Raw genomic sequence first — 26,614 nt, forward strand, 5'->3', positions numbered from 1 at the left:
AGATCTCTTTAAGTACGTCATCAGAACTTGGGGAACCAACGCTCGGGCGAACAAGACAGGAAAATTACAGACTTGGCTGTTACTCTCAGGGAACCTTACCCACCCGTGACAACATTCTTCACCAACCTAAGCGCTAAGCTAACAGCCTCAGTAGGTTATAAGGATATCGTTTTGTAAGTTGTTTATTAAAAACCAACAGAACACTTGAACTTACTATATTTGACTGCATTAATATTAACCACAAACAGCTATTCTGCCAACAGTATCCAGTTTTTTAGGGTTTCCTAGGAGCTTGTACAGAAAAATGTTCCTTCCACCCAACCACCCCTGTAACAGACAAGCTCTACTCCAGTGGGTGTTTTGCTGTTTCTTCTCCTAATTCTCTGGGGTTTTGTTCCTGTTGTCTTGGCCTACTGCTCAACAATGGCCGTGTATTACCGGTATACTTCCTACCTCCACCAAATCTCTTCCATGCCCATGATGCTGCATCCCAAGAACAGCTTGCTCCCGAATCTTTCTCTCCACCTGGCACCGCTGACTAGCACTCAGCCACCGAGCTGGCAGCCTAAAGGCACCCCCCACACCACGCCGGCCCCTCCCAAGACACACAGACGAAGCCCGTCTTCTCCTCCGGATGCTCCTTCACCCAGACCCACATCCATCCTGCTCAAGGCAGGGCGGCATCCGGAGGGCCTCCTCTCCTCAGAAAACTCAGGCTGGCGCTGCTTCCCGATCATTCTCTCTTAACATCGCTCCCGCTTTTCTCTCTTCATGACCACTGTCCCCGACTGAGCTCAGAGACTCGGTCCTTCCGGGGCCACACGAGCCTTTGAAGGGGGACACCTGCTTCTGACCACAATTCCCTCAAATCAACCCTAGATTCTGCTCTCAGAGTAACCGCTCCAGATTGGAGGCCTGGGCTAACTGAAAGCGTTCTCAATCCCTAGCTTAAAACTCTTTCAGCAGTTTATTAACAGATCATACCAAATACTTCCATCAAAGGACCCCCAATGGCACAGGAAAATAAACATGGATCTCTGGGGACACAGGCTGAAGTTACCTGCAAAAAGCTTCCTGCTTAGGGCTTCCCTGGTGGCGCAGTGGTTGGGAGTCCACCTGCCGATGCAGGGGACACGGGTTCGTGCCCCGGTCCGGGAGGATCCCACATACCACGGAGCGGCTGGGCCCGTGAGCCATGGCCGCTGAGCCTGTGCGTCCGGAGCCTGTGCTCCGCAACGGGAGAGGCCACAACAGTGAGAGGCCCGCGTACCACAAAAAAAAAGAAAAAAAAAGCTTCCTGCTTTATCTTAACAACATATATAATGTTACATCCTGACCCACATTAAAGACATACTTTTTATAAAAAGATTTTGTTAAGTTACTTATAAAAACGGACACTCTAAGCCAGCTCTCCTTAGTCTGACTCACATACCCCTGAGCCTATACTTGAATATTCCTCAAGGGGTCACTGAGGAAGTTACTTCCATAACGATGCCAGACTCCTTCCCGTGGTCGGAAGCGTGGTCAGCACGTGGCAGGTACCTCTGAGCATTCCTCTCGTCCTTCCTAAAACTTTTACTACATTTCTCCTTCCTCACCTTTGTAGTTTCTCCCTCCTTTCTCCTTACTTTCTTTTTCTTGTCTTTTTCAATTCCTGATTGAACAAGACAGAATATATACAAGCAGATAATCATTTAGGTCTCAAAAGCCATCTATCAAATTATTTATAGAACTAATAAGTCTCTCAGTGTCCTAGTTTTTTTGAATCACTGATACTATAATTCCCATGAAACATATAATTGAGACTCAGTTCATACAGGCACTAAGGGTCAAAGCAAACCCGTGATGCTGGAGAGACAACCAGGTCTCAGGGCCGGCTCCCACCATGGCTGGTGCCGTATGACACGCCACCCTAACACAAAGCTCTGGGCAAGCTCACCAGAAATGGGGTCACCAGCAGTTTCTGTCAAGTGGGCAGAATCAAGCAACCATGCATTTCAGAACCATGGTCCACAGACTACCTCGTGAATGGAGGTAAGGTAAGAGAGACCACTAATAAAGCAGAGAATAACGCTGCTCCCACGGGTGTGACGCGAGTGTGAGCACAGCTTCCCCTGACAGATCCCACCTGCTGCCACATAAACATATCGGATAATAGGAGGGTCTGGATAGGGACTAACACCCTTTGACTCAGCCCTGGAGCTGAGAGAATGGGCCCACAATTAAGCAACCTTCCCAACCAAAACTGCTGTAAACCCGGCTCCAGAGAAAAGCCGCCAGTCCCAGCACTCAGACCTTAAAACTCGTGCGTGAGCTAGCAGGAGCGCAGTGCTACACCAGAGCCGCAGAGGCGATGACGTACCAGGTCAGACGTTTTTAGGAAAGGCTGGATCAACGACACAGCCTTCTAATACAAGGATTGTTTTTGAAACAAATGATTATGCTATTATTTTTTAACAAGCAAAACCACTTTACTTGCTAAGTATAATTACAGGTTAATTACAAATAAAAGTTTTATATCAAATAGCTAAAAATACACAAAACCAATTTATAGCTCACAGAGTAGTCATGTGTTTTAACTTCTCGTTTTAACCTTTATTTCCCTCAGAAATACAGGGTGATCTCCAGGAAACATCACGGTGGGACATGTGTACAGGATGTTGCCTTTGATTCAAGGGGTCCACAGGGACAAAAAAGCTGGACTTCTCTAAACGTACCTTGTTTTGCAGATTTGACTTAGAAACTGTTAAACAACACTAAATTTTAAAGAAGCAAACCTGCAAAGTCAAAAGTAAAGTAAAACAAACCTCAGTATAAATCAATGTGGGCACACAATCACATACACAGGAATCGAGCATGCGATTTCAAACACAGCACAGATTTCACAAGAGGCTTAAGCAAAATGTTTTCAGTATCATATTGGTATTAATAATAGCCCTATTTTGATTTTGGTATTATACCTGATTAATATAATTATGTTGTTAATAATTATTCTATTGTTCTTAGGAGGGAAGAATTTTACCTTTAGAGAAAAGACACCCAGATTTTCTAAAATCCAAGTAGTAAAAAAACACATATTTCCTAAGCTCTGTCCACCAAACAGGCTTAGAAGCAAAGACTAACCAGTAACAGAGAGCGCTCCTAGCAACCAGACACTTATCCCAGCAAAAGGAACAGGATTCCTCCGAGGAAGAGCTGACTCCTGGGCTGGGGCAGGAAAGCACGAGGTGAGCAGACATCCTATCCTCCAGGGAAGCTCTCGAGATCACTGGGCCACGTCACAGACCCGGGTGCCAGCTGGAAGACAGCCCCGCTGGCTCGAAGCCACCATTCAAGAATCAGACGACAGTAACCGCAAAAGATGGACAAACATTGAGAAGCTTTACATCCATGAGCTTATTAAAATTTTACAAACCACTGCTCACCTGGGGATGACACTAAGGTGAATATTCCTGTCCCACCACCTACCACCAAAAACGCTAACCCTGTACCTCTATCTAATCCAGGAAAACAAGAGGAAAACCGCACAGGATGCCGTCAGCAAGACCTACAAGACATCCAACCCAGGGTTTTAAAACAAACCAACAAACAAGCAAACTGAGAGGTTAAGATACAGGAGAGGGGAGGGGTTAGAATGAAAGGCAGGAAAGACAAATTAACCAATTGCAAGCGCAACATTTAGGTTTTATTTGTATCCTGGCTCAACTAAAGGAATTAACTGAGGCACACCAGGAAAATCTGAACAGTGACTAGGTAGCTGATGATTTTTAAGGAATCACTGTCGATTCTCTTCTACGTGACAGTCGTACTATGGTTTCCTTTATTTTTGTTTTTGCTTTTTTAGAATTGCTACCTTTCAGGTAAATATATCAAAATATTTATGGATGAGATAATGAGAAAGTTGGGATTTGATTCAAAAATAACACAGTCTGGGAATGAAAGCAATACATGTAGAAGCAGAGATGAAACGTGTTAATTATGGAAGGTTGCTTGGTAATAAACACATGGGAAGTTCATTATATCTCTATTCTTTTGTATATACTTGACATTTTCCAGAATTAAAAAACAAAAAAGCCATACTGGGGATAAATACGTAACTAAACGTATTGAAGGCAAAACTGACTTTGTACCAGACACACATGGCACACGCTTGCTATGAACAGGCCACATCGCCCATTAACTTCACTTATTCAGGGCCTCATGCATATATAAAAAGGATTATGAAATTAACAGACTTTACAACAAATATAACAGAAAAACAATTCAAAGTCTGCACCTGAATCAGGCCGCCCATCTGAGCTCCGAAATTCCTGCATTCTCTTTTCCAGTTTTTGTTGTCTCCGTCGTTTCATAACCACCTCGGGATTAGAAATCGTTCGGGTAAAGCTAGTTTCAGGCATGTCTTTGTAAACCTCAGCAGCCAGTCGAGAATTTTCACTGTAAGGAAAAAAAGGCAATAACAAGATTTTTTAAATTTTATATCAGAAACAATTATACTGAAATCATACAAAACTCAAAATGGCAGACGTTATTAGCCTACACAGTTCTGCCGCGTACCATTCACCACGTGCTAATTACTAGGGATAGAGAATACACTTCCTCTCAATACCAGCTGAAATACTGAACTAAGCAGAAATTTATAATTAAAATTTTATAGTGAGTTTACAGAACTTAATTATTGAGTATTCATTAATAAAGCTAGAATGTATAAATTATACATTTCAGTTCTTTCTACCACGGTTATCTTAAAATAGACTAAATGAGGGATACAACATTCCAACCACTAGAAATAAAGGATTGAACATACTTTAGTAAAAATCTGTCTTCAAATTACAGTAATCCTGAAGAACTCAAACAGCCTGATTGTTTAACAACTGAGAGATTTACCACCATTCACTCTCTGGAAGCGAAAGTTTTAAAAGGAAATTGCTCCGTAAGTTCCTATAACGAGTCAACTGTATAGAATGATGGGTTGAAAACTAAATATTTAGGTAAGATTGATATGCTTGACTAAACTTTGATAAATATACTTTAAGGATGCCATTTTTAAAATCACAAAATAATTTCATTAAGTCAGTCAAGCTTCGAATCAATAAGTTAAATTTAACTCATTCTAAGTAGCTCATTTCCTTAACACAAATAGTTTATCCCCCATAAACTAACTAAATAGAATAAACTGTAGCCTAAGTTCTAAACTCTCCTTTTCCTTGGTATTTTTCATATATGAACAATCTATGTATACAAGTTCTTTCTCTTGTATAAATACACTAAGTAGAGCCTTACTATGTAATACTATAGTCAAAAGTTCATGTGCATCCCATAGGCATCTCTGCCTAACAGATTAATATCTAAATCCATTTGGATGCACTCTACAATGGGCTCAAATTCCACTCTAAAGTAAACTCCCTTCACTGACAAATGGTTAATATCCTCAAGGCACACACAACACTTAGAATCAACCAAAAAATGGAAAAAAGACTTGAAGAGGTCACCGCAGCAGCAGAAGAATAGCAACAGTTAATAAACGTGCAGAGAGACATCTACCTTGTTAATGATACAGTAAGCTCGAGTTATTGAAGGTCTCGCATACTGCAGAGACCGTACTCTGCTCTGTTACACTCAGCAGTACTAAGGGTATGGAAACGAGAGGGCCCGTGGGCTGTGCAGACCTTTCCAGGGGCTGTCTGGCAACACAAGCATCCCAAGGGGTCTCTGAGCCATTCTTCCAGAGCATTTCCTTAGGAAATATTCACATGAGTCCTCAAAATTGTAAAAACAAGGATATGCACCAGAGTATCATTTATAATACCAAAAAAACCCTGTAAACTCTCCACAAATACATGAAAAGGGCTGGTTTCATAAATTATGGGAAAACTATACGATAGAATACTGCACAATCATTTAAATTATTTAATATGTATGTTTTTTGTGAACATATATATATTTGACTGTGTATTTACGTGAAATACATATAATTTTAGTGGAAAAATGTCATGTGAAAAGTTCTGGTTTCAAAAGACTGATTATACTTGTTTAAAAACTCTCTACATAGATATATGAAGTGCACATATTTGTGCTGCATAAACAAACTACAGCTCTCTTTGGGTTCATACGTGACAAGAAGCTCCTTTTCCCTTTCTGGCAAGTCTATCTACTCTGACTTTCTAAAATAAGCTGTAAACAGAACACTATGCCGTCAACTCTAAGGCAAGGAAGAGGCCTAAGAGAAACCACGATAAGAGAATGACATGAACTGAAAACTGGCAAGGCTACAGAGGCCAGGAGACTCCAAGCGACGAGCAAAGGCCAGCTTCTGCTCACGTGTCCTTTCTGTTACAACGAAACACAGCGGTTTCCCTTATTCCCTCAGCTCCGAGGTCAGAAGCTCAAATCCCTTCAGACAGGCAAAGACACCTGTGATGGGGCTGCTGTGCGAGAATAAGGAAGGGGGGTGGGCGGGGGCTGGAGTGAACCTGACGGTGCATTTGAACCTGAAAAGCGAACACCAGCTTTTCTCACTGGTCTTGCCAACCTCTGATCAGGTGTTAAGAGGACCTGAGGTGTCTAAGAATCCACTGCTGCCTTAAGGACCAAAACAACAGAAAGGAAAGGAAAGGCCAGGCAGAGACGAAGAACACCCTGCACCCAGTCTACCCAGGAACGGCAACACTGTTCATCAGTCCGCATCTTTAAGAAGAGCGCACACAGCGAGACCAGCCCTGTGAGCGACCCGTGCAGCTCAGTCAGAGCCCCACCGGCTTCCCTCGACGCCGAGGACCCAGCACGAGCCCCGACGCACTTACCTGAGGCGCACCCTTCGGCCTTCACTTGGTAATTTAAGGAGGTCTGCCACACGGAAAACACCGGGCTTAGAACACAAAGAAACAGGAATATTTCCAAAATTAACTTACGTGTCATCCCCATGGAAAGGTCTATCGTCTCGATCAGACGCCTGCCTCATTGCCTCTTTTTCTCGCTTCTTTTTTTCCTTCTTTTCTTTCTTTGAGAGAGTTCTCTTGAAGTTCTGGATAACACCTTCTTTTTCCTGCTTTTCAGGTCCGTTACTTTGAGCCTTCTGATAAAAGTAACATTATCACTACACTGGCTATGACACAGAATGACATAAAGCTATCTATGGCTTGGCTAACTTCACCTCATACGCTGCAGCCAGAAACAGAGCCACTGGGGCAGGGGAAGGTCTGGGGTGAGAAACGTTCTTTGTCTTGATGGGCCGACAGTTACGTGAGCGTACTGATCAAAACATACACATTCAAGATCTCATTTCACCGTGTGTAAATTGTATCTTAATTCAAAACTATAACCAAGGAAGCAAACACACAAGAAAATCCAAACCCAGTTAGAAAACTGGGGTTGGAATCACACCAGCTTATTTATTATTTTTAACAAATAAAAATCCAAATAATTTACATGAAGTAACTTAAATAAAAGGAAACTAATGAAAATATGGAAATAACTAAGTGTTTGAATCATCGTCTACTTTAAATATGTTTTCTTTAACTTCAAAAGAAATGTTAAGAGGAGCCCTAATAAACTGGCTTTGATGAAGCAAAGTTATAAGTACTGTGTTTGTGCAAAAACTTCTAATTTCTTTTCCAGATCTTACTCGTTTCCTTATTCTTAATTTATAACTTGGCCTGCCAGCAGATGACACAGAGACAGATTATTTTTATGTGACTTAATAGGTTGGCTGGTAAAGAATCAAGAAAAATAAAAGATTATCTTATTGGGAAAGAAAACCGCCTTCTGCTTTGAGAGCGAGCATCTCCGCTTCCTTGCAAGCTACCCCAGCACCCTCCTGTCATCCCGACCCCAGAAGAGTTCTACTACGTAGCAAACGGGATCTGTGGCTCCGTGAAAAGGTACTTTAGCTGGAACCATGGTGCAGAAACAAAATAAAACATGGACACACACACACACACACACACACACACACAAGTATCCGTTCTTGTATCACATGTGTTCGCCGCAACGGCAATAAAAGTCCCTGGAGTGCAGGAACAGGAACACAGAGGACATGACACGGACAATGTGAAAACTGCTGCCCTGAGTAAATAATGGTACTTTCCCCCCAGTCTGCTGGGGCACAAAATTAAATACAAGATTTTTCTCAAAATATTCTTAACCTCTGCATTTGCTATCACTTGTCAATACTGAATTCTAGTGTAAGAGGCCACTTGACTTAAAACAGAATTGTAATTGTTTTAAAATTGTATCAATATTTCATAGTATTCCACATAAAAAGAACAGTAGCACAGGAATTCCAGACATCCTACTACCTGAGAAAGTTTTAGACTCACTCTATTTCATCATCCAAAGAAACTCAAGGAAGTTTACTAATTTCTAACCTTACACATAAAACATGAAAAAGGTCTTAAATATGCCTTATTAAGTTGTATCTAAAAGTTCACATATGAATAGGTTATTAAAGTTTTATTTTCCCTTCTGATTCCTATTAAAACCTATTTTGACTTTATAATTTAGGGAAAAAAACCTGAAGCTGATTTGAACATTAAGTCTCTTAGGAACAAAAGCTTACATAACTCTTCTTTGAAAAGGAAGGAGTAATATTTTGGATTATTCAGTGAAACAGAGGATGAAGCAGGGAGAAGCTGGGCTACTTTTAAATTATGTTCCAGGACGGGGGTAAAAGGGTAGTTCAGGAAGAGAAGCGAAACAGAGAGTGAACCCCTCCGACACGACACGCGGTCAGACGCAGGCCAGGCACAGCACGGGCCGAGACCCAAGGCCTCACCTTAGCAGGAATGGCATCGTTCTCATTCTTAAGGACAAATCTGCCCTCTCGATCATCCTTATTCCAATTCAACTGCACAACAAGGGGTTTCTCGTCTATATCCAATCTTCTTTCTTCTTCACAACATGAAAAGAAAAAGAAATAAGCCGTGGTTATCTAACGGCACTAGCCAATGCGACATTCTGATACACGATACATTTTATAGACAAACACACCTAATTCCCTTGATTATTTACTGGTAGGCTGAAGTGTAATTCACACTGTGAAGTTAGAGTTTCAATGACTAATTCAGTATTTTGGTGCTACTGAATGTGTACTAGCACGTGTCCAATGCCAGACACGGACCAGGCACAGCTTCCTGGCAACATTTAGAATCTAACCCAGAAAATAAGAGAAATACACATGGACTAGAAAAAATTATAAGCAGGGCTTTGCCGTACGTTTGTTTCTATAAATCAAATTCCCTCACATACAACTGGAAAATACAGAAATAATGTTAATATCACACAGAAGTTCCACTGATTCATGGGATTTTTCTTCTCATGTTAATGTTAAGATGCTGTCAAGAAACGGCACCACCGCCATCAGTCTTCACTCTCCCTCCTCCCCCTGTACCTCTGACTCTCGTCTCCAAAACGCACACTCCTCGACCCGCACAGCCCCTCCCACCATGAAGCACCAGCCTTTTCTCTGTCGATGAAGTGCTATGTTAAGTGACTACTTCCTCCCTTACTAGAAACCTAACAAGCCTCATGGCAGCCCACTGAGGGCCCTACACAGCCTGACCACCTACTAGAAGCCGAGAGCTGGCAAGGATTACCCAGGTAAACGCACACAGGATGCACCACAACACGGGCAGCAAAGACAGGAAGCAGTGAGACCAGAGGGGGTGAATGACATTGGTACAGGAAGCAAGTCAACGGGGCAAACTGAGAAGATAGTTTATAGAGGCTTTCAGTGAATATTATAGGTAAACAGCAGTGTTAACGATCAGAATACAGGAAAAAAATTCTAAGTCATTATTTTATCAACTGAAAATATGAGAAAAGAGTAGTAAGTCCCATATTGGATCAAGAAGTTCCAAATTCCTGCTGCAAAACCAAAATTACCAAGTTGTTCGTGTTGCAGAATCTTCACTAGATCAAAATCCCTCATGGCATGTTTTTTAGAGAACCAATCTTAAGAACAATTAAGTCTAAATCATAAAACAAAAACAAGGTGAGCTGTTCTAAAGCATACGTGCCTAACTACTGCATGCAAATATAATTAGGGCCCTGCTACAACTTTGTAACTTAAGGTATCTTCTGCCTTATGTTAGAAGGGCAGAATCCTTTTTACTTTTCCAGTTGATTTCACACAAGGAACCCTAACGCAGAGAAGGGCTGAGAGTGGCGTTTCCATGGTGCTGGGCCAGCGCTCTGGTTCACACAGCAGCTGCAGTGTCCAGCGGCTCACTGAGGAGCACGTTACATTTCCAGCGAAACGAGCTGCACCTGCCGGATGCTGCAGGAGCTGCTGGTTCCCACCAGGTTGCGCACTGTCCCACCAGGGTCACGTCGGGCTTTCCACGGCGCTGTAGAAACAAGCACTGCCCGCAAACCAGTGTGAACAGGAAAGGAGGGCACTGCCCCCACCCAGGAGCTGGGCAGGGCCCAGGAGGCACACGTGCCCCGTCAGGGAGCAACTGTGGTTAAGAACGGGATGAAATTTTCAGTTTTCCTTTCATCTGATCTGTACTGTTTTTTCACACATCCACCAAGCTGTTAAAGCATAAATCCTGATGAACGCGTCTGAATCTATGCAGTAAAATGAACTGTTAGGTATTTCCTTTGGCCTAGAGATGCCACTAAAACAATTACTGACACACTAAGGGCTCCGTGACCCGAAAGAGATTGAGAACCTGCACGCCAGGGTCTGCTCCTCTCTGAGACGCTGGCGGGGTATGAAGGTGCAGGAGGACACGGCCAGGCCAGCCTAGTGGTCACTGCAGGGGCGGGGGAAGATGGTGAACACTTCCTTCTTTACACACCTTCCTTGTGTTTTCATCCCTTACAAGTAACATATTTTACTTTTTAATTAAAAACAAATCTAGCAAAGAAAGTTTAAAGAAAAAATGTTCTTTAAAAAAAATCAAACCCATTCCATTTTTAGATCTCAAATCCCAATCTTAGATAGCATTTCAAAGACCTCACTTGGCAGCATTCAAATGACCCAATGGTGCAGCGAGAAGAGGGCTGAAAGTGAGAAATACTTTCTTCCTCTTTGTAACCTATTTAAAAAGATTCTGAGGTAAAAGGAGAATTCAACCTCAAAAAAACGTCCAAAATTGAGACCATCCACTATTGTCAAATTCAGTTTGGGTATTATTTATGTAGGTGATACCCTAGTAACCTTAAACGAGTGATAAACAAGTACAGCCTACCTAACATAATACTGGTAGCATTTGGTGACACCTGAATTCCACACACTACAAAAATTTCAGCCCAATTTCAAATGTACAAAGAAAGCTGTACTTTTGAAGATAAGAAAAATAAATTATGTTCCAACAGGTTTTGTGGCTGAAACTTAAACAGGTATTCAAATTGGGCTTGTACTATATACAATCCTTTGTTTACTGCATTAACTGGAATTTGTTATTTTTTTTAAACAGGTGACTCAGTACTTCAAAAGCATTCATAAAAAATTTTATAAATTTCTACATTTCTAATCAGTTCAACTTCAATTGCCATGTGATATATAGGATACTTTCAGAAATTTCAAATCTTAAAACAAGGAGAAACTACTAACTACATAAGAGAGTTTCCTCAAGATGTCCTAATTGTTCCCAAAGAACGTTACTAAAAAAAAAAAGAACGTTACTGTTTCACATTACAAAAGTATTACAGCAAGCATGATAAAACACTGGGTTTTACTCATAAAATACTGTACTCATAAAACACTGGGTTATCGTTAATTGTAATATTATAACCTATGCAGAAGAGTTACATGAAATACTTCTCCAAAATTAAGCAGCCTACTGTACCATGAATGTATGTGACAGACCTGCTGGAGAATTTCAATTATGAAACGCTATGCTACTTATCTTTGGAGAAGTGAGCACACGTAAAACTAATCTATTCATTCTAACTCCCAACAAATAAATGCACCTACTAGGAACTTATGAGGACATTTCGCAGACATACTCGAGTTTTGCCAACCCGTTAACTGCTTCCCCGGCCCCTCCAGAATAAGAAAGAGGGGGTCAGCAGTAAAGCAGGGCCCCCAAGCCCCATCTGTGTCCACTGACCTCCGCTGACATGCACTTCGTACAGGGAGTACTTGGGTGATGACAACATCCGCATGTCAGGGCGGAATTTCTCAGCGAGCGTTTCCAGCACGTCCTGAGTGGTGGCGGTACTAGAGACCCGGATACATTTTGTTGCAAAGTTCCCAGCAGCTTTATCTTGAAAATAAAATCTCATCACTCCATGGAACTCCAAATCCTAAAAGGAAAACAAATGATACATTTTTGGAAAAACAACATCCTAAAATGATGTCTTCAAATTTAATTATGTGACTTGGGACAAGTTATTTACAATCTATCTCCTTCTTACGTGTCTCAAGTATAAGGTAACGGCTGTAGAGCACCTGACGTCAGAGCCGTCAGCAAATGCCAGGCACACCTGGACAGGCATCGTTTTATCACGTCTTTATAACAACCCAGTGAAGCAGATACTATGACCAAACCCAATTCTCAAGATTTGGTCTTTAAAACTCACAGAGTTTGAGTATCTTGCTCAAGCAGTTGGTTATGCAGCAAATCCAGAATTAAACCCAGATCCACTGAACTTTGAAGTCCATACGCCTATCTGCCCGAGGTGCCAGCCCATCCCGAGATTACAAAGCCTAAATGAAGAGACTGTTCTAAAAGCAGAGGGGAGATGTTAACCCCAATCCTACCATGAATGTGAAGAAATGGAAACTCAACGTTAGCGGAATGTAATTGTAAGTGATTTTCACTATGAACTACTTGCCCCAAATCAACAGACACAATTTAGATTTTTCTTAAAACCTTACTTCTAGAGAAAAATTCGACAGAATGTCAACCAAAGACTACTTCAAGCAGGCTGAAGCCCATGCGACTGTGGAAGTCTCCTTCCCATGGCTGCCTTTTTTTTTTTCTTTCCAATCAATTACGAGATGGTTATTCAGGCCCTTTGCTATCACTGTAAAAATAAGACTCAGCAGTTCACATCCCACAGACTGGGAACCATCGCATCAAAGAGAATCCGTGTTTGTTTGGCAGGTTACACTTTATCTGGGGATGTAAGCGAGTGAGGTCCAGGGTTCCCGTGCACCCCATTACTCCCATGAACACAGAACAAAGCACAGCTCCCCGCCAACTCCTGAGGAGCACTTGTGACCCGACCCCGAGGTTCTGTGCTCAGCCTCCTGCAGCAAAAAGCCTCGGCCGGGCTGCTCTTCAACGGCCGCCTTTCTCTCCCCGCCACGTCTGACACATGGAGTCTCTCCACCTCCAAATGTATCCAGAATCCATCCAAAACCTTGTCAAAACCCAGTCGGATAAATCAGTCCTCGCTTTCTTCCTCGCAGCGGCTTTCGCTCTCAGACGTCAAGTTTCTCCTGCAGCTCAGAGACCATCACAGTCAAGCTTCTGCCCACGTCCCAGTCCAGTAGCCTAACCTTCACTGAAAATTATGAACTGGGAAGTATTTATCTGAAGAAAAGGCAGGCAAATGGAATATTATTGATAGAATGGGGTTAATGGTGTAACCATTCGAAAGTTAAACCGGAAAAACGAGACTATGAGGCACGTTTCTAGCAACGAAGCTTTTACTGTGCTCGCCCAGACCCTGCCCACTGGGCCACCCGCCCTCCCTGTTCCCCCTGCCCCGGGGAGAAACACAGGTAAGTGAGCATGTGTGTCAGAAGACCACCACTGAACCACAGACTCTGGGATGAAGCAGGACCACGGTTACGGGGTGAGAGCTGAGAAAGCTTGATGAATTAGGAGTCTTCTTGGTCTGGCCTGGGTCAAGCAGCAAAAAAAATTAGGCTGATATCCTTTAAAAATAAATATCTCCATCTCCATGTTAGTCTGGCAACCCTAAAGGCCATAAGTAAGGATGCATGGGAGAGATGCCCCTCAACTCAGAATCTGTACGCAGGTTCAGGTCAACACCAGGAACAGCCAAGGCCTCCTCAGCACGCATCTGCCCCAGCCAGGCAAGGTGCTCAACGCTCTCCACATGGCTCCCTTGGCTCCAGCCCGGGAAGCCACTCAGGGACCCCCATTCCAGGTTTCACTCTTCCTACCGACCAACCTCCTCCACAGGCCCCTAAGACAGCACTTCAGAAAACAACACTTAGTCTGGAAATCTGGTTACATACACGTAAGTTTTTATTATGGGAGTCACATTTTTATCCCAGAATTCCGCTCCTTTCACCACCGCCGCCCTGAAATCATCTTTACGCTGCACCCAGCAGTCTCCTCTGAAGGCCCACCCTTACACCTCTCTAGATTACCCTCCGTAGCACTCAATCGTTTTGATAACTGGGTTGTTCTAAATACATCATTTATGATGAGAATAAAACAGCTAGATACACCTACAGGTCCCGAAAGACACGAAAGCACCAGCTTCTCTGAGAACGGCCAACAAGTAATTCCCAACTACCAGATATTGAAGGAACAGAGGCAGCATCTGTGGCTGAGAGGGGCTGCCCACCCCAACTGGGCAAGAACGAAGGAGAGCATCTAGAATGACTAGATGGAGGCAAGCCTGGAGACAGCCCCCCGTATCCTTGGTCACCCTCATCAAAGTCCCTCACGTACAGATTACTACCCTTTATAGGTACAAAGAAAACTACAAATGTTAACCCTCCATTATTAATGTGGTTCAGCTACTGATCTTACATAAAATGTTGAGATAAAAGATTTTTTTTTAAATAGAGTACACCCAAGGTTACAGACACAGGTCTCCAGCAAGCAACAGCTGTCTACAGAGAAGTAATAATATTTCTATTGATGTTTTTAAAGAAAAAATTCTCCAGGTCTGTCGAGCCTAAATAAAGTAGCCAATAAAAAAACTACCTTTGATTTGATTTCATTTGCACTAAATAAGTATTAATAAATAACTATTAATTAGTTTGCCTGGTGACCTTGACATCACACAGAACATGTGAGTAGAGTCGTTACTGGGGTGGTCCCTTAAGGAATGAACACATTAGCGTTCTGTTCGATCCTTCAGCTAACTTTGGCTGGTGTGGATAAGTCCACAGAACTTTACCAAACCTGAGAAGGCTGCTAAACTCAAGCTCCTGCACCTAAACCTGGGCATGGAGCGCCCGACGAACACACAGTACTAACTAACTAATACATATGAGGGTCTACCACGTGCCGGATACTGACGGTCCAGCATGTAATTCCCCAAACTAAGGGTTAGGTACTACCATCAGCCCCCCTGCACAGGGGAAAAAAGAAAAACGAGGTCCAGAGAGGCTAAGCACATGAGCTACAATCACACAGCCACCAAGTGGCGGGCTGCAGGCACCAGAGGACAGCTGAGTAACTGAGAGCGAAGGTTCAGAGGGGCTGGAGACCTGGACAGCACGTGCTCAGCTGCAGGTGTCCTCATGGCCCCCACTCCCCACGGAGCCCAGCCCGGCGCAGGGGGACACCCGGGGGAGGCACAGCAGGGCACAGGAGAGCAGGCACCCCTGAGAGAGTCTTCATCACCCACGTGAGCTCGGATGCCCTCAACTATAAAGTGGAGGCGCCAGCAGTGCCTGGGCCCCTTCCTAAGGTGACTTCCTCTCGGCCTCTCCACGGACGGCAGCTCTTCTGAGATGAGGAGCTTTCATTCACAGTCCAGGTCCTCCCTCGGTCTCCAATGCTTCACACATAAAAATCAAACCCATTTGAGTCAAAACTTCCAGCAACAATGTCTGATGCCTCCAGCTATGGTTGTCTGTTCTCACCTGATCAGAACTCTGAAAAACAAAACTTTACACTTGCAATCAGTAGCCAGCTGGAATTCTGATGCTGCTGCAGCCAACACGGCCGTAATTTTATAAAGGCAAACATTTCCTTAAAAAAGACTCCTCCTCTCCTTAGTGCTGGTTACACCTATCACCCAAGATAAAACAGCATTTAAAATAAAAGCACTGGGACGTCCCTGGTGGCGCAGTGGTTAAGAATCCGCCTGCCAATGCAGGGGACACGGGTTCAATCCCTGGTCTAGGAAGATCCCACATGCCGCGGAGCAACTAAGCCCGTGAGCCACAACTACTGAGCCTGCAAGCCACAACTACTGAGCCTGCGAGCCACAACTACTGAGCCCGCGAGCCACAACTACTGAAGCCCGCATACCTAGAGCCCGTGACCCACAACTACTGAGCCTACATGCCACAACTACTGAAACCCGCGCACCTACAGCCCGTGCTCCACAACAGGAGAAGCCACCGCCATGAGAAGCCCACGCACTGCAACAAAGAGTAGCCCCCGCTCGCCGCAACTACAGAAAGGCCTCATGCAGCAACGAAGACGCAACGCGGCTAAGAATAAATAAATCAATAAAAGACTTGACCTTAAAAAAAAAAAATCTTTAAAATAAAAGCACTGCTGCAGGGCCTCCCTTATCTGGGTGAAGTGCTGCCTGCTGGCAGCGAGTTTTCAGGGAGAAACTTCTGTCTGGAGCTGGCGGGACAGTAACCAAGCCCCTCTCGTCACCTGCGTACTGCATATCCACCACAACAGCTCAGTGCAGAGGGAAGGAAAAGACAATATAACCATCACTTGGTTCCTTTCCTTGATGGTTACTTTTCCTGACAGGAAAACACCTTTCTTTTTTTCCTAAAGGTATATACTCACCTTTACATAAAGTGAGAAACACGATCACTGACGAATTCTACAACAGAAATGCAACACTGCCTGGGGCTGTGTTAACCACTCTGAAACAAAAGCATTTTCATGTTTATCAGAAAGAATGCAACAGACAAAAAAGAGAGAGAGAGAAGGCTTCTTATGAAATTACACACTAAAGAGCCAAAGCAAGGAACCACGAGTTAAAGATGGAGACTTGCTTTTCAATATTTTATCAATATCTCATCAGTGAATGAAACTGATAACCAATCGGCCTTCTTATCCAAAAGAACAGAAACTCACCAGAGCAACCCCAAATCTCCTCTGGCTCAAGCTAATCAGAACGACTTGCTCTAAAGCTTAAACAGGGCAACCAGGCTCCACTCACGTTTCTTCTCCTCACTTTCAGCAGTTATTTGAAATCCACGTCTTAGCCTGTAGCACAACAATGCTACCTGCAAACAGGTAATCAGCTTCCCAACCCCCCCGGAGGGCACAGCCACTGACAGTACCACCACTTTACACACACACACACACACACACACACACACACACTTTATTCCCAGGCTGGCGCCTCCAACACAGGGGCAAAATGTTAAGAAAAGATACAGCCGTGCCTTCAAAACACACACATCACTACACAAACCATCAACAGCACAACCGCCATCTGACTCACGTTGTTAAAAACAGAAGTAACATTTCAATGTCAACAGGTTAGGTAGAGAATGGAAGAAATACTTGAATATGGGTTTCTGCAATCTTACTTGTATAAACACTATCTTTTAAACTTGTATGAACTATTTTTTAAACCAGTACTTCAAGAATACTTTTTAAAATTATATGCATTTCATTACCTAAAACTTTTGCAAGACAAATACTCCTGAAAGCTTAAAAGAACTATCTGGAAAGTACCTTCACCCACTTCTGCCCATGGCAATCATTTCTGTTTCATCACCCGGCCTCCGCAGGGCTCCATCACTCTGTGTGACATAAACTGGCCTACAGGCACACCTCACTGTACTGCACTTCACAGATACTGCGGTTTTTACAAATTGAAGATCTGAGGCAACCCTGCGTTGTCAGATGATGAATGGTTAGCAATTTTTAGCAATAAACTCTTTTTTAATGAAGGTATGTACATTGTTTTTTCAGACATAATGCTACCGTGCACTTAACAGACTACGGGATCATGTAAACATAACTTTCTATGCAACCGGAAACCAACACAAGTCCACGTGCCTCGCTTTACCGTGGCATCTGGAACGGAACACACCGTGTCTGCAGCGAGCCTGAGTCGTCATCTGAGAGCAGCTGCTCTGACCCAGCAATCCTCACCCAGCAACAGTTTATACCTGCACACGTCTAACTGGTCTTTATAATAAAATGACTCCAATACATCTTTCTGTCTGAAAATAAAGGCAGAATCTCTAACACATCACAATGCACACCTGTTGGATGTGAGCCAACTACTGTTCTCCTATCTTGAGGCTAGGTTACCAAAGCTGAGGAAGACCAAGTTCACTGAAAATGGGAAAAAGTCATCTTTCAGGATAAAAGTTCTCTGGACTAAAAAACCGATCGAAAACACACACGTCCCACAGAGAGAACACACGCAGATCGCCCCTTTAATGAACTCTAGCAAAAATCCATCCAGTATCCAACCATGTCAACATTATAAATAAGACAATTCTCTGCCAGAAAACACAGGCTGCCACGAAAACCAATCGGCCACCGTTTTTCTTCTTTAAAGGCCACAGTAATCACTGCCAACATCATCTACGTAACACCTGCCCGCTCACAACACAGAACGACGAGCCATGAAGTCTGCCGGCTCCCAGGCAAGTTCCGTCTGTGCTTCCCTGTGAGACTCCGTCGGACCCGGAACTCTACCCGCCCTCAGTCAGCATTATAACGGGATCAAAAGGTCAACGTCTTCCCCACAGTCCTCTTAGAATTTTTAATCTGTATCTGAATACCTACCACACAACGTACACTGGGGAAGCGAAAGATATGACGACTTGAAGAACACATTAAACCCACGTGACCGAAGAGCAATAATCACAAATGTGATTAAAGACCATCCTTATTTCTACTGTAACCTTTACATACTGCACTTGTACAAATGTGAAGTGCAGCACAGAGGCAAACGGAACAGCCCTCAAAGCCCCCTCTCGGCGGGGGTCTACCCAACTGTGCCAAGGATCCTTTGGCAGTCTGGCGAAGCCTATGCAACTCTTCTCAGAATCAAAATGTTAAATGGGGCTTCCCTGGTGGCGCAGTGACTGAGAGTCCGCCTGCCGATGCAGGGGACGCGGGTTCGTGCCCCGGTCCGGGAGGATCCCACGTGCCGCGGAGCGGCTGGGCCCGTGAGCCATGGCCGCTGAGCCTGTGCGTCCGGAGCCTGTGCTCCGCAGCAGGAGAGGCCACGACAGTGAGGGGCCCACGTACCGAAAAAAAAAAAAAAGCTAAATGCATAAAATAAAATACAAAGGATTGCAAAGTGAACAATTACATTAAAATACAATTATCAAAATATTTTTAAAACCTGTGACATAGTAACATGAGTATTCTTTATTAACATTAAATAAGGCCTAGATTTTATTTTATGCATTTAAAATTTTAGAACTCCAATTTTGAAGTAGATATGAGATTAAACTCATAAATGAAGAAAATGCTAAATTTCAGTTAGAGGCTAATAAAATTTACTGAAAATTAAGATGTACTTATTTTCTCACCCACGTTGAAAGATCCCATGGGATGTATTCATAGACCTCAAGTTAAGAACGCCATGGAACATCTCCAGTGATAACAAACGCACCATCCAGCCAAGCAACGGATGCTTTCTTTGTGCAGCTCGACAGCTAGAAAGTACCGCCTTATACAAAAGCAAGATTCATCTCACGTCGCTTTGCCAACTGCTTAACTTTGCCTGTTGGTATCATTGAGACCTGTATTCAAACCGTGGTTTATGAATGATCATTCTTTTCCATTCACTGATGACGTGAAGCAGGGCAGAGTAGATTTCCCAGGCACCATGCGCTCTGGGCTAGGAGACTTCAGCTCCAGGCGCGGTCCTGTGCACGCCCTGGGCTCCTAGGAAAAAGGCAGTTCTTTCTTACTACCGGTCACAGTAAATGGGTTTAGATGGAGAAAAGGGCTTCTGACGTTTTGGGCTGGATTGATTCCTTGCTGTGGGAGCTGTGCTGTGCTCTGCGGGCTGCCTAGAACATCCCTGGCCTCTATCTACCGGATGCCAGCAGCACCCACCCAGCTGTGGCAACCAAAATTGCCTCCAGGTACCTGCACAGACTCCCCAGGGGATAAAACTGTCCTGGTGGGGACCCAAGACTCAGAATAAGCCTGGAACCTCTTCAACATCGCATTCTAATTCCCATTCAACCAAGTCTTCTCCTACCTGGGACATAATCTCAGATCCACTTACTATTGTGTTCACTTCTCTCCTGAACACATTCATGTTCTAGCCTCTGAGCCTCAAATAGTTTCCAGACTTGATCACAGAACTCCAGGTGTGTCTAACCAGCTGCAAATATACTGCTAATGCTAATATCATACCTGTAATTAATGCAATTTAAGATGACATTAGCTTGTTGGAGAGCACCTAATACTGCTGTTTCACAGGAGGTTCCAGTAAAATGACAAGTCTTGAGTCACTGCCCCATTAGTCCACCCAGGAACCTTTCTCCAGCTTGGCACTAATTTGTTAAGCAACAGCCTTTGGGTAAAACTAATCACCCGGTTCCTAATTCATCTCACTGCACTTAGATCCAGCCCTTAAACAGAAGAACAGGATGAAAGACACTGTTGAATTCCTTGATTAAAGTCCAGACACATCATGACTAATGCATTTCCTTGATCTACAAATCTGGCAGCCCTACTCTCTCTCTCTCACTCAGGCATACACACAAAATGACATCACTGTATCCACTGAGTCAGGCTGGTTCCTGTGAATGGGATTACATAGCTTTCCAACCCCAAGATTCAGCTTCCTTTTCAGTCCTACCACAATCACAGAGAGCATTTCTATGAATAGTTTAAGTTCATCTCTACAGTGTTAGTGTAAATAGTTTACACATTGCTTTTAAAACTTGTGTAATAAATAAATATCCTCATGGAAACCCACACTTTAAAAATTATAGATGTCATCATAAGGCAATTTAAGAAATGTTAATAAACTTGTCTACATAAAAATAAACTTGATGGGACTTCCCTGGTGGCACAGTGGTTAAGAATCCGCCTGCCAATGCAGGGGACATGGGTTCGAGCCCTGGTCCAGGAAGATTCCCACATGCCGTGGAGCAACTAAGCCCGTGCGCCACAACTACTGAAGCCCGCGCACCTAGAGCCCACGCTCTGCAACAAGAGAAGCCACTGCAATGAGAAGCCTGTGCACCACAACAAAGAGTAGCCCCTGCTCACCGCACCTAGAGAAAGCCCACACGCAGCAACGAAGACCCAACGCAGCCAAAAATAAAAATGAATTTAAAAAAAACCCAACAACTTGAATTTAGCAAAAAAAAAAAAGGCACACAATAAGTGAAGTCCAAAGACCAGGGACACACTGGGGAAAAAGCATTTTGAACTTACATGACAGAAAGAAATATAATGTAGTATATAAAAAGTCTCTAAAATTTGAGAAGAAAAACATAAATAACCCATTTTAAAATGGGTAAAAAAAGCCTCAACAGTTACTTCACAAAGAAGTGAATATGACTCAAGTATAAAAAAGGGTGAACCACCTCATTAATGATAAAACTTCAATACTTTAAAATAAGATAACAAGGGCTTCCCTGGTGGCGCAGTGGTTGAGAGTCCGCCTGCCGATGGAGGGGACACAGGATCGTGCCTCGGTCCGGGAGGATCCCACATGCCACGGAGCGGCTGGGCCCGTGAGCCATGGCCGCTGAGCCTGCGCGTCCGGAGCCTGTGCTCCGCAACGGGAGAGGCCACGACAGTGAGAGGCCCGCGTACCACAAAAAAAAAAAAAAAAGATAATAAGATGCCGTTTCTCAATCAAATTGGTAAAAATCTGAAAGTTTGACAACATCCTCTATTAGTGGGGCTGGCAAAACAAGGTACACCAAGGAGCAGAACCGTGGCAATATTTGGCAAAATGAGATACACATGTACCTTTTGACACAGCAATTCTACTTTTGTGGATCTATTCCAAAGATACACTAGCAAAGTTATTCACTGTAGCACCATTTATAACAGCAAAAGTTTGGAAATGCTGCAGCAAGGTATGCTGGTTGAATAAACTCTGGTCCTTTCATATAATGGAATAAAATGCTGCCACTACAAGAAATGAGGAAACTCTTCACCCTGTGACATGGCACGGATCACAAGTACACAGTTAAGTGAAAAAAGCAAGGAACAAAACAGTGTATATGGTAAGCATCTTTTACGTGAAAGGGCAAGAAACACACACACATACACCCCTGATCATATCTGCACAAAGAAACCTTCCCTAAAGTGGATGAACCAAAATGTAGTAAAAGATGGAAGCAAAGCCTTTCTAAATCCACTTGATTATACAGCTTCAACTCTGGACCCATTTAATTATTTTAAAAATTAAAACTTAAACGAAAAGTAAACACTAAAAATTTAAAACAAACAGAAATTAACATCTAACTATATATGAAGTTGGTCACATTGCCATATAGAAAAAAGACTCATTTTCAAGTGACCTTAGAAAAGTGTTTTGACTTTACATTCCTAGTAGACTCTATTCTAAGGATAATTATTTTGCGAAAAAATATTAATCTTTATTCAGAAGCCCTATTGTTAATAATAATATTAGTACCATTATGTCTAATACAAGAACTACATGATAGAATGAAGCAAACAAGTACTGTGTTAATATAGTTACAAACACACAATTTTCAATGTAAGAGAAAAGAGACTTTTAAAAATCAAAGTAATTACACATCAACCCAGTAGGGCCAAATCTGAACTGGAAACATCAGCAGAAACTCATGGATTTTTTTTCCCCACAGAAAAGTATCTTCTAGCTCTTACCACTGAAATGGTCACGAAGCAAAAGACAAGCTGTAGGAATAAGCACCTCTGGCACCTAGACTGCTGTCTCTAAATACTACTCTCCACTAAAAGGAACCCAGGCTCCCTGGAGAAATGGTTTAATCCAGGTATCGGTCACAAAATGGACAAGATGAGTTTGGGACACCTTGTTATGCCATAAAACAAGGAAGTTCTCAAAAAAAACTTCTCAAAAAAAAAAAAAAACCCTCTAGACAAACAAAAGGTGCACCTGGCCAAATCCGGACAATTTGAATACCGGCAAGAAGAATGGCTGCAACTCACAGAGACACAGAATCCAGGAAAATCCTCAAGTTTATAATGACAGTAAACAGAAATGAGAAAACCCAAACAAAACCAAAATCACTGTTACCACTGGAGGCGACAAGGGCACCAACTCCTCAGTCGGAAAATAAGCAGTTAAAGTCAAAGAATTAATAATTCCTTTTGCTTTCCTGTAGCTTAAAGGAGGAAGATGTGTTTCTGTTTTTTAAAGAATTCCCGCCAATAAATGTGAAAGAAATGACAGAATTCCGATCGCGATTTTTTAACCCTTACTTGATTTAGGCGAAGACTGGCACTGGCCGAGCCAAGGACGGGAAGGCTGAGGGGACCCGGCACTGAGGGTGCAGAGGCGCAGGCTGGCCCAGCTCCTCCGCCGCTACCAGCACGGGGCCCGGGACACACACGGCACGGCTTACGAGGCCCTGCTGGATACCGTCACGGCTTTGAAGCTACAGAAACAAGTCACACTCCACTGCCCACCCTTGGAGAAAAGAAAGGGCCCGTCCAGAACAGGGACGTCCTACAGGAAAAATGAGCACTTTTTCTCAGCAAGTCTGACGTGAAATAAAAATGGGGGTGGGAGGGGGGTTAGAATGCTCTAGATTAAAAGAAACATAAGAGAACTAAATATAACGTGTGGACCCTGTTTGGATCCTGATTCAAATAAATTAACTGTAAAAACACATGTTCGAGGGAGACAGGGAAATCTGAGTGTCGTCTAGATACTAGAAAATAAGGAATTACGGTTAATTTTGTTGATGGAGCTACCGTATTTACGGTTAAGTCGTTTGGAGATGCACACTGAAGTAGAGGGGAAATAACGTTAGTTTTTAGGATTTGCTTTAAAACACTTCAGCTAAAAACAGCAACAGAAAATAATGAACTAAGAATGACAAAATTCTGAATATTCTGAAGTCTGGGGGGTGGATATAAGTGAGTTGTATCTATGTTTGAAATTTTTCCTATTAAAAATATGAAAATAAGTTGTAAGTACAAACTAAATAGTATTAAATATAAACCTGTTTTCATAAAAAGAGACTCTGGGAAAAAAATCCAAAGAAATTTGATACCGTAGACAGGTGAGGAATTAACATCAGAGGCCAAACGTCTGTCGTCCACACTGAGCAGCCAGTGTGTGGTGGAAAGAAGGTGAGGCAGAGCCTCAGGAATGGCCAGACAGTGGTTAAAAGTCCCAGTGCTTTCACCTAAGGCGCTTGCAGCTCTGGGTAAGACGTCTGAGTCTCTCATTTCCTACCTATAAAATGGAGAAGCTACTATTTATTTCACAGGGTTTTGTGATTACTGTGTTATTTATGGCATATAAACACACCTGCCACAAAAAAGGCACTAAATGATAAATGTCATTTCCCATCTACAAGTTCTCAAGTGCTCATATACTTACATGAGAACTAGTTTGCAAGGTATATAATCCTATCTCTAGCAAAAAAAAAAAAAATATATATATATATATACACACACACATACAAATATACACACAAAGGCAAAAACAACTGAGCATATATTAAAAGTCTATATGCACGTATATGAAAAATACTAAGCTTTGCAGAAAAAACCACACCGTACAACACTCATAATTCTATTTCTGAAATTCACTGTCCAAAAGTTATCAATCATTTCCAGTGCTCTGACTGACTGCAACCAAACCAACACATATAAAATGCTGAAATGTCTTCTTGTTCAAAGAAAATAACCATGTCCCTGAACTCAACCTCAATATTATAATATCCAAAAGAAAATCCAGAAAGATAAATGAGGAAATTCTCTTTTAAAACCTGCTTCTTATATCTGCACTGAGTCTTAAGTATGTGAAATATTAAAAAGAAGTTTCTAAATTTGAACAAGGGTAATGCACCATACAAATTATATACAGCAACTGGTGGACTATCATTTACTGTATTTACAGTAACTTTCATATCAAAGTAAATACTCAAACTATAACAACTGATTCAAAGAAGCTTCCTATAATCAAAATGCTTCCATCTGAATCCTTTTAATAATACACTAAAAACTGAATTCATAGTACTCAACCTATTTTGATTAAAAAAAAAACCCAAGCAACTTACCTAAATTAAAAATATGTTCAAATCTCTACTGTAGTATATACTGCATGAGTAAAAAATACATTTTGAAACACAGGCAGTTTTTTGAGTCCTTCCATATCTTAAGGCCTTTCATATCTTATATAAGACACTTGAAAGGGGGTTGGAACAAGGTAGAAAGAACAAATTAGAAACAAAATAATTTTTGGATACAGGGTGCAAAAGCAGTGACATGAACATTACTGCCTTCTAGTTGGGATTTTATAAAGAAAACAAAAGACTTTGTTTTGGTACAAGTATCTGACATTCTCTCCCCTGCTACGATGAGGGACACTGAACTGCATATCTGGTGCCAACCAGTACCTCCAGACTGTACTTCCTGTTTCACTCTTCATTATCAAATGACCACAGGAGATTGGAATGTCGCTTGGTACCCGGCAAGAGAAAAACAAAAAGGTAACCTGCATAAACCAGTGCAGAGACTTTGGAAAGGAAGCATATTGTTTACGAGTACTTTTTATTTTTTTTATACAGCAGGTTCTCATCAGTTATCCATTTTATACATATAAGTGTATATATGTCAATCCCAATCTCCCAATTCATCCCACCAACACCACTTTCCCCCCTTTGTCTCCAAACATTTGTTCTCTACATCTGTGTCTCTATTTCTGCCCTGCAAACCGGTTCACCTGTACCATTCTTCTAGGTTCCACATATATGCGTTAACATATATTTGTTTTTCTCTGACTTACTTCACTCTGTATGACAGTCTCTAGAACCAACCATGTCTCTACAAATGACCCAATTTCATTCCTCTTTATGGCTGAGTATTATTCCATTGTATATATGTACCACATCTTCTTTACCCATTCGTCTGTCGATGGGCATTTAGGTTGCTTCCATGTCCTGGCTATTGTAAATACTGCTGCAGTGAACATTGGGGTGCATGTGTCTTTTTGAATTATGGTTTTCTATGGGTATATGCCCAGTAGTGAGATTGCTGGGTTATATGGTAATTCTATGTTTAGTTTTTTACAGAACCTCCATACTGTTCTCCATAGTGGCTGTATCAATTTACATTCCCACCAACAGTGCAAGAGGGTTCCCTTTTCTCCACACCCTCTCCAGCATTCGTTGCTTGTAGATTTTCTGATGATGCCCATTCTAACTGGTGTGAGGTGATACCTCACTGTAGTTTTGATTTGCATTTCTCTAATAATTAGTGATGTCGAGCAGCTTTTCATGTGCTTCTTGGCCATCTGTATGTCTTCTTTGGAGAAATGTCTATTTAGGTCTTCTGCCCATTTTTCGATTGGGTTGTTTGTTTCCTTAATATTGAGCTGCATGAGCTGTTTATATATTTTGGAGATTAATCCTTTGTCCGTTGATTCGTTTGCAAACATTTTCTCCCATTCTGAGGGTTGTCTTTTCGTCTTGTTTGCAGTTTCCTTTGCTGTGCAAAAGCTTTGAAGTTTCATTAGGTCCCATTTGTTTATTTTTGTTTTTATTTCCATTACTCTAGGAGGTGGATCCAAAAAAATCTTGCTGTGATTTATGTCGTAGAGTGTTCTGCCTATGTTT

The 26,614-nt window shown here is 42.4% G+C and overlaps 1 protein-coding gene across 14 annotated transcripts in view; it reads right to left on the reverse strand.

Moving 5' to 3' along the window:
• The window catches only part of AFDN (afadin, adherens junction formation factor), a 98,030-nt gene extending 85,752 nt beyond the window's left edge, over positions 1-12,278 (reverse strand). For 8 of the 14 annotated variants that reach the window (XM_027081246.1, XM_027081237.1, XM_027081255.1 and 5 more), the window contains exons 1-4: positions 12,060-12,278; positions 8,774-8,889; positions 6,912-7,075; positions 4,277-4,437 (exon numbers count right to left, since the gene is read on the reverse strand). In XM_027081246.1, coding sequence (XP_026937047.1) covers positions 4,277-4,437; positions 6,912-7,075; positions 8,774-8,889; positions 12,060-12,234 — 616 coding nt within the window. In that variant the 5' untranslated portion in view covers positions 12,235-12,278. The remainder of the gene's footprint in view (positions 1-4,276; positions 4,438-6,911; positions 7,076-8,773; positions 8,890-12,059) is intronic. The other 6 variants (XM_027081309.1, XM_027081298.1, XM_027081318.1 and 3 more) reach the window with 4 other exon arrangements.
• Positions 12,279-26,614: the final 14,336 nt, after the last annotated feature.

The sequence above is a fragment of the Aethalodelphis obliquidens genome, unplaced genomic scaffold, assembly GCF_003676395.1.
Source record: "Aethalodelphis obliquidens isolate GAN/ISIS:26980383/991018 unplaced genomic scaffold, ASM367639v1 scaffold3, whole genome shotgun sequence".
In the NCBI taxonomy this organism is placed as follows: Eukaryota; Metazoa; Chordata; class Mammalia; order Artiodactyla; family Delphinidae; genus Aethalodelphis; species Aethalodelphis obliquidens.